General features: G+C 36.5%; 1 protein-coding gene across 1 annotated transcript; it reads right to left on the bottom strand.

The window, feature by feature from the left end:
- Positions 1-2,972: 2,972 nt before the first annotated feature.
- Positions 2,973-14,854, bottom strand: LOC106879171 (uncharacterized). Its single transcript, XM_089343346.1, has 5 exons — positions 14,718-14,854; positions 13,680-13,814; positions 10,415-10,558; positions 7,426-7,555; positions 2,973-3,065 (listed from the first exon to the last, which is right to left on the bottom strand). Coding segments are annotated over exons 1-5 (456 nt in total). The 5' UTR covers positions 14,764-14,854; the 3' UTR covers positions 2,973-3,064.
- Between the last annotated feature and the right edge of the window lie 3,590 nt (positions 14,855-18,444).

Below are 18,444 nucleotides of genomic sequence, written 5' to 3'. Positions count from 1 at the left end.
CTTTTTTAGCTATGTGGGTACATAGTCTCCCTTGGTTTTACTTGGGAATCTTGCAAACCATTATATAGCATGGAAATAATACAAGAAACAAAGTTTATAAATTACAGTGAGCCTTTATTCTTCTGCTAAATAATACGGTATATCGCCAAAGGACTTGGTTACATGTCACTGCCTCTGTGAGGCCCAATGCTCGAGCAGTGCTCTTTACATGCCATCAGCACGGCTGTTTTTATTTAACTGTACACACATACACTCACATACACACACGCATACACACACGCATGCACAGTCACACACACATATACATGTACACATGCATGCACACACAAGTTGTGTTTAAACAGGATAATGAATCATTGTGATATATTTATATAAGGGCTCACTTTCATAATGTTAAACTAGGTTAAAAATCAGCTCCCAACACCAAATGTTAAGTGCATGATATGTTTACATAAGTGGTACTAAGGATGAATGTGTGGATCACATGTCCCTGGTAATTAACCAGCAACAAATTAGTCCCATGATTTGGTATAATTTATTCTTTAGTTTCAGTCATTTGACTGCGGCCATGCTGGAGCACCGCGTTTAGTCAAGCAAATCGACCCCAGGACTTATTCTTTGTAAGCCTAGTATTTATTCTATTGCTCTCTCTAGCCGAACCGCTAAGTTACAGGGACGTAAACACACCAGCATCGGTTGTCATGTGATGTTGGGGGGACAAACACAGACACATAAACATATACACACACACACACACACACACACACACACACACACACACACACACACACACACACATATATATATATATATATATATATACATATATACAACGGGCTTCTTTCAGTTTCTGTCTACCAAATCCACTCACAAGGCTTTGGTCGGCCCGAGGCTATGGTAGAAGACACTTGCCCAAGGTGCCACGCAGTTGGACTGAACCCGGAACCATGTGGTTGGTAAGCAAGCTACTTACCACACAGCCACTCCTGCGAATTTACCATTTAGCATTTAAACTATTCATATCTGATATCTGGCCAAAATATTCACCCTATATTATAAGGCTTTTTATGAAAAGTAACGATAAATCATCAAGTGCTTTATTTCTGCCCTTTGTAGGACAGTATTCACTTTTGTTTTTTACTATAGACTCATCTTCGCTGGTGTAGTTGTGAAGTGCTTCTGTGAGGCGTAATTTTTTGCAGAAATCCATAGTGTTATCCTTAATTTCATTTGGGTTTGATCTGCGAGGGGTTGGAGTAAACTTTAAATCTCTTGCTAGAATTCTAGTTTGTGTAGCACTTAGGATTTTCTTTGATAAGTTGATTATTTTCGTTTGTTCTTGTACATTTTGTTCCATTTCACATCTCTGTTTCTCTGATTTAAGTCTAAAAAATGGTTGGTTGTAGTAGGTGGATTGTTGTGGAAAGTCTCTGTTGTGTTTGGTTTGCTGAAGAGAAAATGGGTGTAAAGTGTGTCTGTGGTAATATATTGGTAGTGGGGTGGTGGGGTGGCTGTGAAGCGAGCTAGATTATGGTTGTACTGAGGGTTGTTATATTGTCTATGGTTGATGTGGTTAGGGTTAAATTTATTTTTAATATTGAAATGTGGGTGGAGGTGAAAGTTATGTTGTTTAGTTAGGTTGTGTCTTGTTGAATGATTAAAATAACCATGTTGAGGGTTAAGTCTTGGAGGTAAATTCTTCCATTTATTGTGAGATGATGGAGGTAGATTGGTAGGAATTGGTTCCCAAAAGTTTCGGTTAGTCTGGAGGTTTCGATGGAACCTTTGATTTGTATGTAGGATGCCATGAGGATTACGTCCAGATTTTCTATTGTGGGCTGAATTCCTGATTGTTGTTTGCAAGTTATTTTGGGATGTAAGAGAGGTTAGGTCGGTGGAGTTGTGTCCCCTTGACCGTCTGTGGTTTGTGTTAGATAAGCGTGGGTTCATTTCTGTGTTATGTTTTTGGTTTATTTTTCTTCAAGAAGGGGTTTTTCGATGCGTATTCTATGTTGAACTGTGTTTCGTAGTTAATAAAGCAATGACTAGTATTATTACGAAACCGGTATGCTTTTAAATCTCTTTAACAACTCACAATAATGGCTTTTATTACCTTTATTCCTACCTCAGTTCATCTAATTGTATATACCTATCGTTACTTTTCATAAAAAGCCTTACCTTTTTTTTTGATTTACAATGTGCATTTTCGCTTATTTTTCTGCTTACTTTCCCCCACTATATATATATATATATATATATATATATATCGTTTAACGTCCGCTTTCCATGCTAGCATGGGTTATATATATATATATATATATATATATATATATATATATATATACATATATATATATATACATATAATGAATGTATTGTTTCCCTTTCTGAAATCTCAATACAGAACCAATGGAATTGCTTCTTGGTAGTCATTTGATCTGTTAGAAATACTAAGCAGATCTCTCCCAAGTTGCACCTTGTTGTTTGTTACTTCTCGAGCCATGCCTGGCTCATAAAGGTCCGGTTTCCTGGTTTCATTGGCGTATAGGTTCCCCACCTGGATGGGATGCTGATCCGTCACAGGTGAGCTGCTAGATGCAGGAGGAGGAAAGAGCGAGAGAAAGTTGTGGCAAAAGAGTCAGCAGAAGCTCACCATTACCTTCTGCCAGATCCACATGGAGCTGAAGTGTTTCACTCATAAACACACACATCGCCTGGTCTGAGATTCGAACCCACAATCCCTCAACTGCAAGTCTGCTGCTCTAACCACTAGGCCATGCACCTCCACAAATCACTCCCCACTATCTAATAAATGGATATATTCTGAATAAAAGACAAATTGGTTCTGGCAGGAATGGCTTATGCTATATATTTACTTAGTCTTGGCTTAGCAAGGGTCAAACAATAACAACAACAATGAAAACAACATAAAAACAACCATCAATAAAAATGGGAATAAAATTATTTAAAGATATTTTTACAAATTTTATTTCAGTTTTCGTTCCCAGATGGAGGTAAATATTTCTCTTTGTTTTCTGGGGTCTCTCCTGGATTATTTTTTGTCTCTGAAATATAAATGAAAGAAAAAAAGAATATTATGTAAACCCCTCTCACTATTTTGACTTGTGTTCACTTTATTGTCCCCAGGAGGATATAAAAGACAAACGTGAACCCTGAATGCAAAAGGATGTAATTGAACAGCACAAAGTATTTGATCTCACTATCTCTCGATTCCGCCATGTTTCTTTACCCTACACAATGATGCACCAGACTTGTCTATACGAAAACCAGATACCACACTTAAATACACTTCAATACATTTGTTTACACGACATTACACTGCACTAGATACAACACTGCAATACACTTATATACACTTATTTACACCACATTACATTGCACCAGATCCTAAACTACAATACACTTAAATACACTTATTTACACCGCATTACATTACAGCACTTACCTAGCGTACCTAATTGTTCAGATCACCTGTGAACTAAACCTCCATAATTTGTATAATATATATATATATATATATATATATACACATAAATATATATATATATATATATATATATATATATATATATACACATAAATATATATATATATATATATATATATATATATATATATATATATATATATATATATATATATATATATAAAAAACAAGGTAGAAGTTTTTATTTTTCATTCCCTTCGAAATTGTTCTTAAATGTGGTTTGGACGTTTTTACTGCTCCTTCTAGCATGTAAGGCTGCCTGTTAAAGGTCGCCTCTTTTGAGTTTAAATGTACACTAATTTTATATAGCCGACCGAAGCTTTGTGATTGAATTTGGTAGGCGGAAGTTACTGCCGTGTGTGTATATGTCTGTGTATGTGCTTGTGCCTCTCTCCCAGAGAGAGAGAGGGGATATATATATATATACACATATATAAAACCAAATGAGTAACAAGGATGTCCAAGTATCAGTGCATTATGGCTGTTTCAAGCAGCTTCATTTAATCGATCAATGAAGACCTTTGATCAATTTGAAATTGACCACCGCTTTCTTTGGATGCATACAAATTTCCAGCATAAGGATAAACCATTATTATTATTATTATTATTATTATTATTATTATTATTATTATTATCATTATTAATATTACTATTTTTTAACAAATTAATCAATAGTACAGGAGACTAAAATAATTACATTGTTTCCTTTAGCAAATTTTTGTGACAGAATGAATTTAGTGAGAAAAATTCTACCTAAAGCCTACTATGCTTAGAAGTGGCAGAGGAAGAATAGTGGAGGGTGGGGTGGGGTGAAGAAAGAAGAATGGTAAATGTTGCTATAACTTACAATTTATAAATTATCTGTCACATTCAAAAGGCCTAATGTAACCTGCTGTGTACAAGCCATTAGGATTAGATCTATTGGGAATTGACAGTTAAGTTTCCTGTGGTGGTGATAAATTAATTCATGTCAGATACTCTTGCTGGCTGCCATATTGATAGGACCATAAATCCAGCCCTTATCTACATAAAAGGAACAAATCACAGAGATGCCAATAATATAATGACAGATAGAGGAGATGTGATAGCCAGAAAGAGGGAGGGCTGGGGTCGCTAAAACTATTATGATTATCAAATAAAAGGGCAGAAGTTGGAAACCAAAGAAAACAAAATGAGTTCTGAATGTGGGAATTAACAAGGTGTATTCAGACTAGGTAAAAATTTATATACTCTTTTACTCTTTTACTTGTTTCAGTCATTTGACTGTGGCCATGCTGGAGCACCACCTTTATTCGAGCAAATCGACCCCAGGACTTATTCTTTGGAAGCCTAGTACTTATTTTATTGGTCTCTTTTGCCAAATCACTAAGTTACAGGGACGTAAACACACCACCATCGGTTGTCAAGTGATGCTAGGGGGACAAACACAGACACACAAACGTATACACACACATACATACATATATATACATATATACGACGAGCTTCTTCTATATATATATATATATATATATATATATATATATATATATATACATATATATATATATATACATATATACGACGGGCTTCTTTCAGTTTCCGTCTACCAAATCCACTCCCAAGGCTTTGGTCGGCCCGAGGCTATAGTAGAAGACACTTGCCCAAGGTGCCACGCAGTGCGACTGAACCCAGAACCATGTGGTTATATAAAAGAAATTTACCAACATTATGGAAAAATATAATTATATAAAAAAAATACCAACATTATGTAATTATTTTACCGATGTAATTGGTAAAGGATAAAAAGGATCAATGTAATTATTTTAGTCTCCTGTACTATTGATAATTTGTTAAAAAAAATTATTCCTTATGTTGGAAATCTGTATGCATCCAAAGAGAGCAGTGGTCTATTTCAAATTGATGTAATGTCTTCATTAATCAATTAAACAGAGCTGCTTGATACCTGGACATCCTTGTTACGCATTTGGTTTTTAATCACCTAATTTTGAGCTGTGCAGACTATACCAAACTGGGTTGGTGCCTCAACTTAAGTACCTAATTCAACTGAATTTTAATAATTTATACATACATACATATATATATATGTATATATATATATATATGGGAGAATTTACGAAAAAAACAACAGACAAAGACAAGTGGTGTAAACAACAAATGGATGTATTAGTTTAATGCTCGGGAATAGAGAAAGTCTTTGACGTTTTAAGCTACGCTCTTCAACTGAAAGGAACACAGAAAGAAATAAGGAGAGAAACAAGGAGAAAAAAAATGACAGAGACGAGAAAAAGATGGAAAAGGCTGGAGGAAGAAGGCGGTCGATAGTATGGATTATAGAGAGATTGGAGATGGGTAGGATGGTGGTAGAAGAGTGGAGAGTGGGGTATATATATATATATATATATATATGAATAATAACAATAAATGGAGCAAAATGCATATAAATAAAAGTTGCTTTTATTTATATGCGTTTTGCTCCATTTATTATTCTTATCTACTCAAAATGCATCACTTTAACTTGGTATCTCTACCTATAAAACGGGTGTGATATCCTGGTTTTTTGTGTAATTTTTGCTACCCATGGTAACTATTAACATATTTACATTGTCAAAGGTTTTTTTAAACTGAGATAATATTAATAAATACATAAACTTACATATATATATATATGTAAGAGAAGAAAATGGAGATTGGGAAGTTACTAATTGTTTATTATTAACAACAAATCAATCATCATCCCTTATGGCTGTTTCAATTAATACTCAGTGAATTAATTAAATATTAAATTAAAATGCCCTGTTATTTTAAGGAAATCAATTTGGGGAAGAAGTGAAGGAAAGAATAGTGGGTCGGGGAAGAGGAAGAAGAGGAAGTGTTAAGTGATAGTGAGAGGGGGATTATGGGAAATGTAGGAGAGTAAATGGTGCTGTTTATACTACCTGAGTGTACAGTACCATAGTTAGGAGAATTATGGAGGAATGAGTGTAATAAAATGAGTTGTGAGGGAAGGCTTGACAGGACCTTAATTTTGCTGAGCTGGATGGGTCTTCTCAAGCACAACTTATTACTATCATCATGGTCCTTTGTCATCCCTTTTTGAGGCTCAACATTTTCATTATTTTATCCCATTTTTTTCTGGGTCTCCCTCTTCCGTGGGTTCCATCCATGTCTAACGATCAGCTCAGCTTTATGCAACAGACCTCTTTCATCTGCATGATATGACCATACCTAGCACCGTCTTCTCTCTTATATACACCACATCTGATGCATCCTATATCCAATATTTCTTTCAACACACTTGTACTTTGCTGTACATGCAAACACAACAATGACGATGATGATGACAATGATGACGATACTACATTATACTACACAACAACAAATTGTAAGTGGATTAACTTCCGGATGTTTCCACTGGTTGTCCCCTCATTGAAAACACATTTTATATACGGTGTTAGAGTTTCCTTTAATTTATTTGTTGTTGTTGGCACTCCGTCGCTTACGACGTCGAGGGTTCCAGTTGATCCGATCAACGGAACAGCCTGCTCGTGAAATTAACGTGCAAGTGGCTGAGCACTCCACAGACACGTGTACCTTCAATGTAGTTCTCGGGGATATTCAGCGTGACACAGAGTGTGACAAGGCTGACTCTTTGAATTACAGGCACAACAGAAACCGGAAGTAAGAGAAGGTTGTGGTGGAAGAGTACAGCAGGGTTCGCCACCATCCCCTGCTGGAGCCTCGTGGAGCTTTAGGTGTTTTCGCTCAATAAACACTCACAATGCTCGGTCTGGGAATCGAAACTGCGATCCTATGACTGCGAGTCCGCTGCCGTAACCACTGAGCCATTGCGCCTCCACTTTAATTTATTCAACAATATCGAAACAGCTTTCTGGCCAATGTTATTAAAGACTTACCAAGAATGTTGTTTGAGAGGGCAGGGCTTCATTGTACAAGCTGCTTGTCCAGAAGTGCCACATATACATAGATTGCAGTCTTTCTTGAAGCTGTCTCCAGCGTTGTAGTGTTTGTGTTTGTAAACACAACCTAAAAGAATTATACATAAAGTGTTGTAAGAAAATATCATTACAGATATGATGTAGGATTATATAAGAAGCATTTAGCGATAGTTTTCAGCGGTGCCTTCTATATCATCAATTCATCCAAAATTTAGAACGCTTTCACCAACAAAAGCTTTGTTCAATCTTGAGAATCAAATAGGGACAATATATGACCGACATCAAAGTCCTGAAAAGAGCCAACAGGGAAAGCATCGTCTTCAATGGTCAGGACATGTAGCGACAATGGATATATCTCGGCTCTTATGCCTGGTCTTATTTCAAGCTCACTTCAAGAAAAGGACCATGGGGTTGCTCTCATTAACAACTCAAAACAATATTGAATACCAATGGACTTGGGCCTAAATCATTTGAGACACAAGCCTGAGATTGTACCAAGGGTTGGTGTTCCATCATCATCGGAACCAAAATCTTTGAAACCACCAGAAGAAAAAAGGAAGAAATCAAATATCAGGAGAGAAAGGCTTGTCAAAAATCAACCTCCTCCTCCTCCATGTATTCAAACGTAAGCAATAATTTATTAGGATGCTGAGCTCATGTAGGGAGATACTATGCATTGAAATTTTGCTAAAATACTATAATGTATTTGAAAAATATACATATATGGGATTAACGGACATGAAGAAGTCATTTGATTATAATAAGGGATGCTATGGAGCTGTTATGGGTGTTAAAGACAGAATGAGAGATGAAATAGATTTTTGAGGGGAAAAAACATAAATGATTTTGGGAAATAAAAGAGAAAAATAACTCTATGTATTCTATGATTACTATTAATTATTAATCATTTCTATGCACCAACATTTACATTCTAATATTCAGAGAAAGGTTATTTACTACAGAGATGAATGTAAATATTCATGCAAAAAAAAAAAAAGAAAAAAGAAGTTAAGTGTATAGAGAGAAAAGTGGATTTTATGAGGGGGAAAATAATGAAAAGTGATGAAATATAATTTTTTATGTGGAGTATAAGATACAAAAAAAAAATGGATTAAGAAATAAAAGAGAAGGGGAAAAAATTTCTTTATATTATACTACGATATTGTTTTTAGGATGTTATTTGGAGAAAAGTAATAATAATTGTTATTATTTGGGATTTCAATTGACTAAGATATATTATTATTGTTCTAAGAAAAAGTATTAAGTATATAAAAAGACTATATTGCATTTACTTGTAAGAGGAAAGAAAAAAAAATTTAAATGCAATGTAATTTTTAATAGTAATAACTAGTAACCTCCCTTCGTATATAAAACTTCCATTTAACAATGAAATAAGTATTATGGATTATTTTATAAAGTCGGGATAAGTTTGGTATTAGAGCTTTTGAATGTTATAATTTCAAATTTGAGAGATCAATGGATTAAATTTATACCTATATCATGATATTAAATATGGTTTATATGATGATTGTTCTAATAAATAAGCATGCTAATATCATGGATTTAAACTATGAGCTATATGGGTATCCTTAATATGGTAAATTTCAAGAGATGAAATATTGAATATACTGCTGAGAACTAATATACAACTTATAATTTCAATGTTGGTATATATATTGATATTGAGGGGAAAAAATATTGGAATTGACCAAGAAGAGGATATATATTATAATAATTATTGCATAGATTTAAGAACAAATTGATAATAGAGTTTAGGATTAAGTTCTAGAGTTTAAATAAAAATTGAATATAGATGAATTAATTAAATTAATGGAAATAAAAATAAGGGCTATGGTTTTTATATATGGAGTATAAGTACGGTGGGATTAGAAATGAAAAGGATAATATATTATTGTTCTTTGGTAAGATAAGTTTGGGATTAAATATTAAGTTCATAGTTACTCTTTTACTCTTTTACTTGTTTCAGTCATTTGACTGTGGCCATGCTGGAGCACTGCCTTTTAGTCAAGCTAATTGACCCCAGAACTTATTCTTTGTAAGCCTAGTACTTATTCTATCGGTCTCTTTAGTCGAACCGCTAAGTTACGGTTACGTAAACACACCAGCATCAGTTGTCAAGCAATGTTAGGGGGGGGGGACAAACACAAACACACAAATGTATACACACACACACATATATATATATATATATATATATATATATACATATATACGATGGGCTTCTTTCAGTTTCCATCTACCAAATCCACTCACAAGGCTTTGGTCAGCCCGAGGCTATAGTAGAAGACACTTGCCCTAGGTGTCACACAGTGGGACTGAACCCGGAACCATGTGGTTGGTATGCAAGCTACTTACCACACAGCCACTCCTACGCCTACGTTATAAAAAATTTAATATTAATATTAAGGATTAATTAAGGATTATGGGGATAAAAAATGGGGATTATAATTATGCGTCTAATAAGAAAAAAATGTCATTGAAAAATATGTAGATGGTATTATAAGTACTAATTATTCTTAAAAGACATTCGAGCGAGATCGTTGCTAGGGCCGTAGGACTGGCTCCTGTGCAGGTGGCACGTAAAACACACCATTTCGAGCGTGGCCATCACCAGTTCCACCTGACTGGCCCTTGTGCCGGTATCACGTAAAACACCCATTACACTCTCTGAGTGGTTGGCGTTAGGAAGGGCATCCAGCTGTAGAAACTCTGCCAGATCAGATTGGAGCCTGGTGTTGCCTCCTGGTCCACCAATCCTCAGTCAAATCGTCCAACCCATGCTAGCATGGAAAGCAGACGTTAAACGATGAGGATGATGATGATGATGTGATTAGGATGGAGCGTATGCACCATCGGAATAGGTTATTAATAAAAGAACGAAAGAATACACGATGCCCTGTTGGCAATGTTTTAACAAGAGACGTACCTTTATGTGCATTCCTACATTTCTTTCTGGTGCATCCCACAATGCCAAGTTTGCCGCAGAAGCAGGTGTTGCAATCACTTTTGAAAATGTCGCCTGGTTTGTATATTTGACCGTTGTAATGACAAATATCTTTGGTGGGTGATGCTGCAATGGAATAAAATAAAAGATGTCCTCTTGTTCAAACATTATTTTTACTTGGGGGGGGCGTTGATTGATTGATTCCTGAATGAAATTCTGTTGCCAGACGCCAGCTGGAGGCTTGTGCCAAACCCATGCCAGCTTACAAAAAATGGGCATTAAAGGATGATGGTAACAGTAATTAACACGGATGATTATGGAGATAATGACAATGATGATACTCATGATGATGATGATGATGATGATGATGATGATGATGATGACGATGATGACGATTATGATTACAGAGATGATGACAGTGATGATGACAGTGATGACACTAATGATGATGATGATGATGATACAGATAATGACAATGAGGACACTGATGAAGATGATGATGATGATGATGATGATGATGATGACAATGATGGTGATGATGATGATGATGATGATGACAATGATGGTGATGATGATGATGATGATGATGATGATGACAATGATGGTGATGATGATGATTACGGAAATAATGACCATGGTGCCACATGATGACAACGACTCTAAAATTTTAGGAGATTGAGCAAACAGTGAAAACTTCAATGTGGTTGTCTGACTTTCTAGAAACTGCAGCTAAATCTTGTACCCCTACTGTCTTAACCCTTTGGCATGCAGATTATTCTGTTAAATGTTATACTTATTTATTCACATTTTGGAAAAATTAATCATGCATTAAGTCATAGTTGCAAAATTTTGATAATGTAACTGTTCATTTTTAGGTGTTTATTGTTTATTGCAGGCTAGGTGTGAGAGACCAGATCTGGCTGATTAGACCATAAAACAGGTAGAATATTTGAGCCTAATATGTCTGGTTTAACACTTTAGTGTTCAGATTACTCAGTCAAATGCAATCATGTAAAAAGCACCTTTCAAACGTTGGGCTTCACGGAGGCAATAGCAGGTGAGTGAGACCTTTGGCGATATATCATGCTTTTGAAGACCTGTCAAAGCAAGTGGTTATTTTTCTGCAGTGGTTATTTTTCTGCAGTGGTTATTTTTCTGCAGTGGTTATTTTTCTGCAGTGGTTATTTTTCTGTAGTAGTTATTTTTCTGCAGTGGTTATTTTTCTGTAGTAGTTATTTTTCTGGAGTGGTTATTTTTCTGCAGTGGTTATTTTTCTGCAGTAGTTATTTTTCTGAAGTGGTTATTTTTCTGCAGTAGTTATTTTTCTGCAGTAGTTATTTTTCTGTAGTAGTTATTTTTCTGCAGTGGTTATTTTTCTGCAGTAGTTATTTTTCTGAAGTGGTTATTTTTCTGCAGTGGTTATTTTTCTGCAGTAGTTATTTTTCTGCAGTAGTTATTTTTCTGCAGTGGTTATTTTTCTGCAGTGGTTATTTTTCTGCAGTAGTTATTTTTCTGAAGTGGTTATTTTTCTGCAGTGGTTATTTTTCTGCAGTAGCTATTTTTCTGCAGTAGTTATTTTTCTGCAGTGGTTATTTTTCTGTAGTAGTTATTTTTCTGGAGTGGTTATTTTTCTGCAGTGGTTATTTTTCTGCAGTAGTTATTTTTCTGAAGTGGTTATTTTTCTGCAGTAGTTATTTTTCTGCAGTAGTTATTTTTCTGTAGTAGTTATTTTTCTGCAGTGGTTATTTTTCTGCAGTAGTTATTTTTCTGAAGTGGTTATTTTTCTGCAGTGGTTATTTTTCTGCAGTAGTTATTTTTCTGCAGTAGTTATTTTTCTGCAGTGGTTATTTTTCTGTAGTAGTTATTTTTCTGCAGTGGTTATTTTTCTGCAGTAGTTATTTTTCTGCAGTAGTTATTTTTCTGAAGTGGTTATTTTTCTGCAGTGGTTATTTTTCTGCAGTAGTTATTTTTCTGTATATTCAGGAACATTTTCACAAAAAATATATAAATCATCATCGTTATCCACTAACATCCATGTAGCTGGCAGAACTACAAATCCTGTGGGGTGGGGTCAGCTTCATGCCAGTGGACAAGGGAATGATCTATGAGAATTGAGGTGCGGTAGTGCAGGTTTTTGTAGAGGACCGGTGTGGTTACTAATATCTAATAGGGGAAAAAGGTAAAAATCCCCTTTGGTCATGAATGACCATGAGATTGCACCAAGAAAGTTACCCTCCAAGGTACAAGATAAAAAATAAGAATTAAAGGGTGTCAGGCGGTACTGGTGACGACCACGCTCGAGATGGTGTATTTTATGTGTAGGTGGCACGTAAAAGCACCCACTACACTCTCGGAGTGGTTGGTGTTAGGAAGGGCATCCAGCTGTAGAAACTCTGCCAGATCAGACTAGAGCCTGGTGTAGCCATCTGGTTCACCAGTCCTCAGTCAAATCGTCCAACCCATGCTAGCATGGAAAGCGGACGTTAAACGATGATAAGGATGATGATGATGAATACAATTATGAAAAAAATTTATACAATTAAAAAATTCGACGGAGAAAAACGATAAAAAATCGGAAAAAAAAACCCGAATAAAAGTGTAAAAAAGTGAGTGTATATAAGATGAGATAAAAAGTTGTTTTTTAAGGAGGGTAAAGAGACAGTCATTAAGAGGAGGAGGTTGTGTTGAGTATGAAAGGAGTTTGTGTTTGTACACTGAAAATGTAACTCTTTACTCTTTCTTTTACTCTTTTACTTGTTTCAGTCATTTGACTGCGGCCATGCTGGAGCACCGCCTTTAGTCGAACAAATCGACCCCAGGACTTATTCTTTGTAAGCCTAGTACTTATTCTACCGGTCTATTTTGCCGAACCGCTAAGTTACGGGGACGTAAACACACCAGCATCGGTTGTCAAGCGATGGTGGGGGGACAAACACTAACACACATACATACATACATACATATATATATATATATATATATATATATATATATATATATATACACATATATACGACGGGCATCTTTCAGTTTCCGTCTACCAAATCCAATCACAAGGCTTTGGTCGGCCCAAGACTATAGTAGAAGACACTTAGACACTTGCCCATGTGGTTGGTAAGCAAGCTACTTACCACACAGGCACTCCTGTGCCTAACCAACGTCTAACCAACTTGTATAATTAAGATTAATTAGTAGAATGACTGAATGTGAGAATCATTTTTTGTGGAATTTGTGAACAGTGCCATACCTGAACGTATACATATCATCTGGGTGCAGAAAGCAAGTCCTGTCTCCCCACAGAAGCATGTGTTGCAGTCATCCTTGAATGCTTCGCCAGCATGGTAAACTTTTCCCTTATGGGTGCAGTCAGCCATTGCAACCCCTGCAAGTAATGGGAACGAAAAATGGCAGAATTCAATCAGCAAATGAAATTTATGAATGAATGAGGGAAGGAAGGAAGGAATGGCAGAAGGAATGAATGAAAGAATGGATAAGAGAAAAATGGAAGAAAAGGCAGGACAAAATAAAGGAAGAACAACATACATGTTACTCCTTTATTGAGAGAGAGAGAGAGAGAGAGAGAGAGAGAGAGAGAGAGAGAGAGAGAGAGAGAGGAGGGGGAGATTGAAAGGGGAGAGAGAGATTGAGAGAGGAGGAGAGAGAGTGAGTGAAAGGGAAGTGTAAGGGAGGGGAGAGAGATTGAGAGAGGGGGAGAGAGAGAGAAAGAAAAGGAGAGAGTGATAGAAAGAGAAAGTGAGAAAGAGAGAGGGAGAATGAGAGAGAAATATAGAGAGAAAGACAGAGAGTGAGAAAGAAAGAGAAAAAGATTGTGATAGAAAGAGAAAATAAGAAGAAAGAACGAGAGTGAGTGAGAGAGAGAGAGAATAAAGGAGTGAGGGATTGAGAGAGAGAGAAAGAGAGAGAGACAGAGAGAGAGAGCGGGAGAAAAAAGAGAAATAGAGAAAGAAAGAGAGAGAGAGAGTATGAGAGAGAAATAGAGAGAGAAAGACAGAGAGTGGGAAAGAAAGAGAAAAGAGAAAAAGATTGTGATAGAAAGAGAAAATAAGAAGAAAGAACGAGAGTGAGTGAGAGAGAATAAAGGAGAGAGGGATTGAGAAAGAGAAAAAGAGAGAGAGAGAAAAGGAGAAAAAAGAGAAACAGAGAAAGAAAGAGAGAAAGAGAAAGAGAAAGAGATAGATAGATAGATAGATAGATAGATAGATAGATAGATAGAGAGAGAGAGAGAGAGAGAGAGCCATCAGGTTTCCATTGTCTCATATCTCACCTGAAACAGCAGCAACAAGGCAGGTGAGAATGGTTAATTTAATCATCTTTTCTTGTTTTCTAGAATAAAATGAATGTCTCTAAATGATAGACAACCTATTTATAAGGGTCCCTTATCACCCCCCGCCTATCATTTGCAGAGCAAGTTCAATACAAACATGTGATTAGATAAGATATATTTGTTTAAAAAAGACAACAAATAGAAAAAAAAAGTAATAAAAAAAACAAACAAACAAGAATCACACACAGACTTGAATCTAGGCCCAAAGAAAACTGTTCTGATAAGGGTGAGAACTTTAACATCTGCAAATGAAAATATCCATGACTTTAGGGCAAATTATAAATTATAAGTTTTGGACATTTTATATTCTCATAATTGGCAACAAAAAATAATAAGATGTCCATTATTATTATTATTATTATTATTATTATTATTATTATTATTAATTAATTATTGTTGTTGTTGTTGTTGTTGTTTTATAAATGTTGACGTAATTCTTCACAAAGGTAAATAGACAATAAGAAGAGCTTGATGCGATTTGTAATAGATTGTTTATTCAACGGTTTGAACGATTTTTGCATTTTGAATCTAAAGAAGACAGACGAAATATCGTTCAAGCCGTTAAATAAACAAACTATTACAAATTGTATTGCGCTCTTGTTTTCTATTATTATAGTATTGCTGACCTGTAGGTTTGTGTCGAACACCTGCTGTTGCATGTGGGACGGATCCGGCTGTCAACTGAATCCATCATGAAGATCGCCCCGCCGCCTTCCTTTAACCGGGAAGGAAAGGCTGTGTTTATATGCCTGTTGGCCAGCGCTGGATTAACCATTAAGCAAAATAAGCAAGTACTTAGGGTATCAAGGGAAGGAGGTGGGGGGGGGCACCACAGAAATGGTAAATGGTTTACGGCACAAAAGAAATCACTTTAAACTTGCTAAAATAATATTCGCGATGGAAAGGCCGACGTGTCGGCTGCGATACGAGCCACGCGGCCGCTACCGTACCCGTGACGGGGTCCGATTCGCGAGTTTGCGGCTCGGACCCGGCGGAATAGTTACGCTCTAGGTGAGCCTCACACACCAAGGGGGTCCAGACTACTATGTAGGGTAGTCGTCTCTACTAAGAATAGATACAGATGTGTTACCTAAGATTAATTTTGAGGATCTGATCAAAGACATTGCAATTCAAAAAAGTGAGAGGAACTTTTCAAATATAAATAAAATGGAAGTAGACAAAAATGAACATTATTTTCCCTCTTACTGTTTTGTTATTCTTTATATTTTGAATTACATAATCTTTTATGGGGCACCAAAATCTTTTAAGTGCTTAGGGCCTTGATGGGTCTTAATCCGGCCCTGCTGGTGGCCATGGCAAAAGAGGTTGTACGGCAGACGAGACTGAAGGGCTGAAGGCAAACACTTTGCTCTTTGGCCAAACCTTGATCTTTAAGTTTCACCTGGCCTCAATCTAATGATGGAAAACAAGTAAAAAAAATAAAAAATAAAAAAAAGAGAAAAAAGTAACCATTCTGCAACAAAATAGTTTTTACAGTTAGTTTTGTCTTTTATTTCATTTGAGAGAAAACAACTCTTCATTTTGGTTTCGGTGTCATGCTTCCTCCAAACTATTTCTGCTGACTTCAGTTTCACATTGTGGGTCACGAAAACAACCTCAGCTTAGTTCACTTAGAAGAGATTGTCAACACACAGCCATAATAAATGAGATTTGCTGATTGTGAATGCTATGTGAATGAACTCTAAGCTGTGTGGTTTCAAAGCACACTTCTCAGCCATCTAGTCACACCTGATTCTTTAATTTTCCTCAGCCATTATATGCCATTCACAGGTGCTAAAGATTTTTCTCACTTCTGATCTTTACAATTCTTCAAATCTGTTAGAAATAACAACCCACTCACCCTCAAACCTATAGGTATAAGGCCTGAAACTTTGGATGAGAGGGCCAGTCGATTAAATTGACCCCAGTGCTCAACTGGTATTTATTTCATCGCGCCTGAAAGGATGAAAGGCAAAGCTTACCTCCGCTGAATTTGAACTCAGAATGTAAAGACCAAAAGCTAGCAAGAGCACCAGGCAAAGACGACCGTGACTATCTGGTCACTGCGTGCACCATGCTGGGCTGGAAGCATATAAATTAGTGTTGTAGGAACCCACTTCATGGTGATATCAGAAGGGTAAAACCGCCACACTAACATCAACAATTTGATTGGAGACTCTGGCCTGGAATGTATCTAGGATCTCGAGGCAGTGATGATGGACCGAGAAGTGTGATGAGTGGACTTTGTTGTTGTTGCCTGTGTTGGAACTCGGGCATGACGATAACAATGATAACAGATAATGAAACAACGTGTGTGAATGTCCAGAATTGGGCTGTCTGAGTATCTGGAGTCGTCTTTGCAAATGTTTGAGGCCGTCTGCTTGATGCCTGAGATCGTCTGCCTGAATGCCTGAGGTTGACTTGTCTTAAGTAATTTGCTGAGGTGGTCTGCTTGACTTAGGTACCAAGTGGTTTTTTCTCGGAAAGTGAAAAGAAGATAAATTTTGGGATATCCGAGAAGCCATGTCACACCTCAGTCTCTCACCGATTGGTCAACTTATAGATCTATCATGTGAAACTGTGGTGGTTGAACCTGAATATCTTGTGGTTGGGATTCGAATCGCTTCAGCTTCATCTGTTCTGAGGTATGGCTAAACAACACAGTGATGACGACAACAACAACGACAAAGATAAAAATGACAACAGCAACAACAGGAAGAACAACAACAGGAAGAATGACAGCAAAAACAGTAACAACAACAACTGCTACATAACAGTAACAGCAACAACAAGAAGCAGTAGTAGCAGCAACAAGGGCAATAGCCACACCAACAAGAACAACAGCAGGAGCCGATGAAACAGCCACACAAATTCAGAACGTCAAATATTTGCTATAGCAACAACAGCAGTAGTTTTAGGGCGTTAATCAATAAACCAAGAGATTTGATTCTCTATGTTAACCTTTTGCTGTGATAACTGAGTTGCAGTTAGTATTTGTCAGCAATAATGAAGGTCAGTTGGTGATAAAGACAATAATAAGCAAACCAGATTTTAAATCTTGTTTCATTCGTATATTTCGATTTGGTTGTCATAAGAGTAATGAAAATATTAGGTTGGTGCATAATTATTGCGGCTTTTTTTCAATAAATTTTATTCAACAAGAACAATAACATTTAACAAAAACATCTTTAAATGATTATTCTGGAGCATATTCGCCATCTTCTTCAATTACTGCTTTGCATTTGCTTGGCAACCGGTCAGAATAATCATTTAAAGATGTTTTTGATAAATCTCTTTTACTCTTTTACTCTTTTACTTGTTTCAGTCTTTTGACTGTGGCCATGCTGGAGCACCGCCTTTAGTCGAGCAAATCGACCCCAGGACCTATTCTTTGGAAGCCTAGTACTTATTCTATCGGTCCCTTTTGCCGAACCGCTAAGTTACGGGGATATAAACACACCAGCATCGGTTGTCAAGCGATGTTGGGGGACAAACACAGACATACAAACACATACACACATACATATACATATATACGACAGGCTTCTTTCAGCTTCCGTCTACCAAATTCACTCACAAGGCTTTGGTCGGCCCGAGGCTATAGTAGAAGACACTTGCCCAAGATGCCACGCAGTGGGACTGAACCCGGAACCATGTGGTTGGTAAG

Source organism: Octopus bimaculoides, chromosome 27 (genome assembly GCF_046866305.1).
Source record: "Octopus bimaculoides isolate indiv1 chromosome 27, ASM4686630v1, whole genome shotgun sequence".
NCBI classification, from domain to species: Eukaryota; Metazoa; Mollusca; class Cephalopoda; order Octopoda; family Octopodidae; genus Octopus; species Octopus bimaculoides.
Note: the sequence above shows the minus strand (reverse complement) of the source record. Positions and strands in the feature narration are given on the sequence as shown.

Coding starts and splice junctions, on each gene's coding strand:
- LOC106879171 (XM_089343346.1), bottom strand. CDS start 14,763: ATGATTAAATTAACCATTCTCACCTGCCTTGTTGCTGCTGTTTCAG. Junction 13,815..14,717: donor CCTTGTTGCTGCTGTTTCAG/GTGAGATATGAG, acceptor CATTACTTGCAG/GGGTTGCAATGGCTGACTGC. Junction 10,559..13,679: donor GATGATATGTATACGTTCAG/GTATGGCACTGT, acceptor ATTCCATTGCAG/CATCACCCACCAAAGATATT.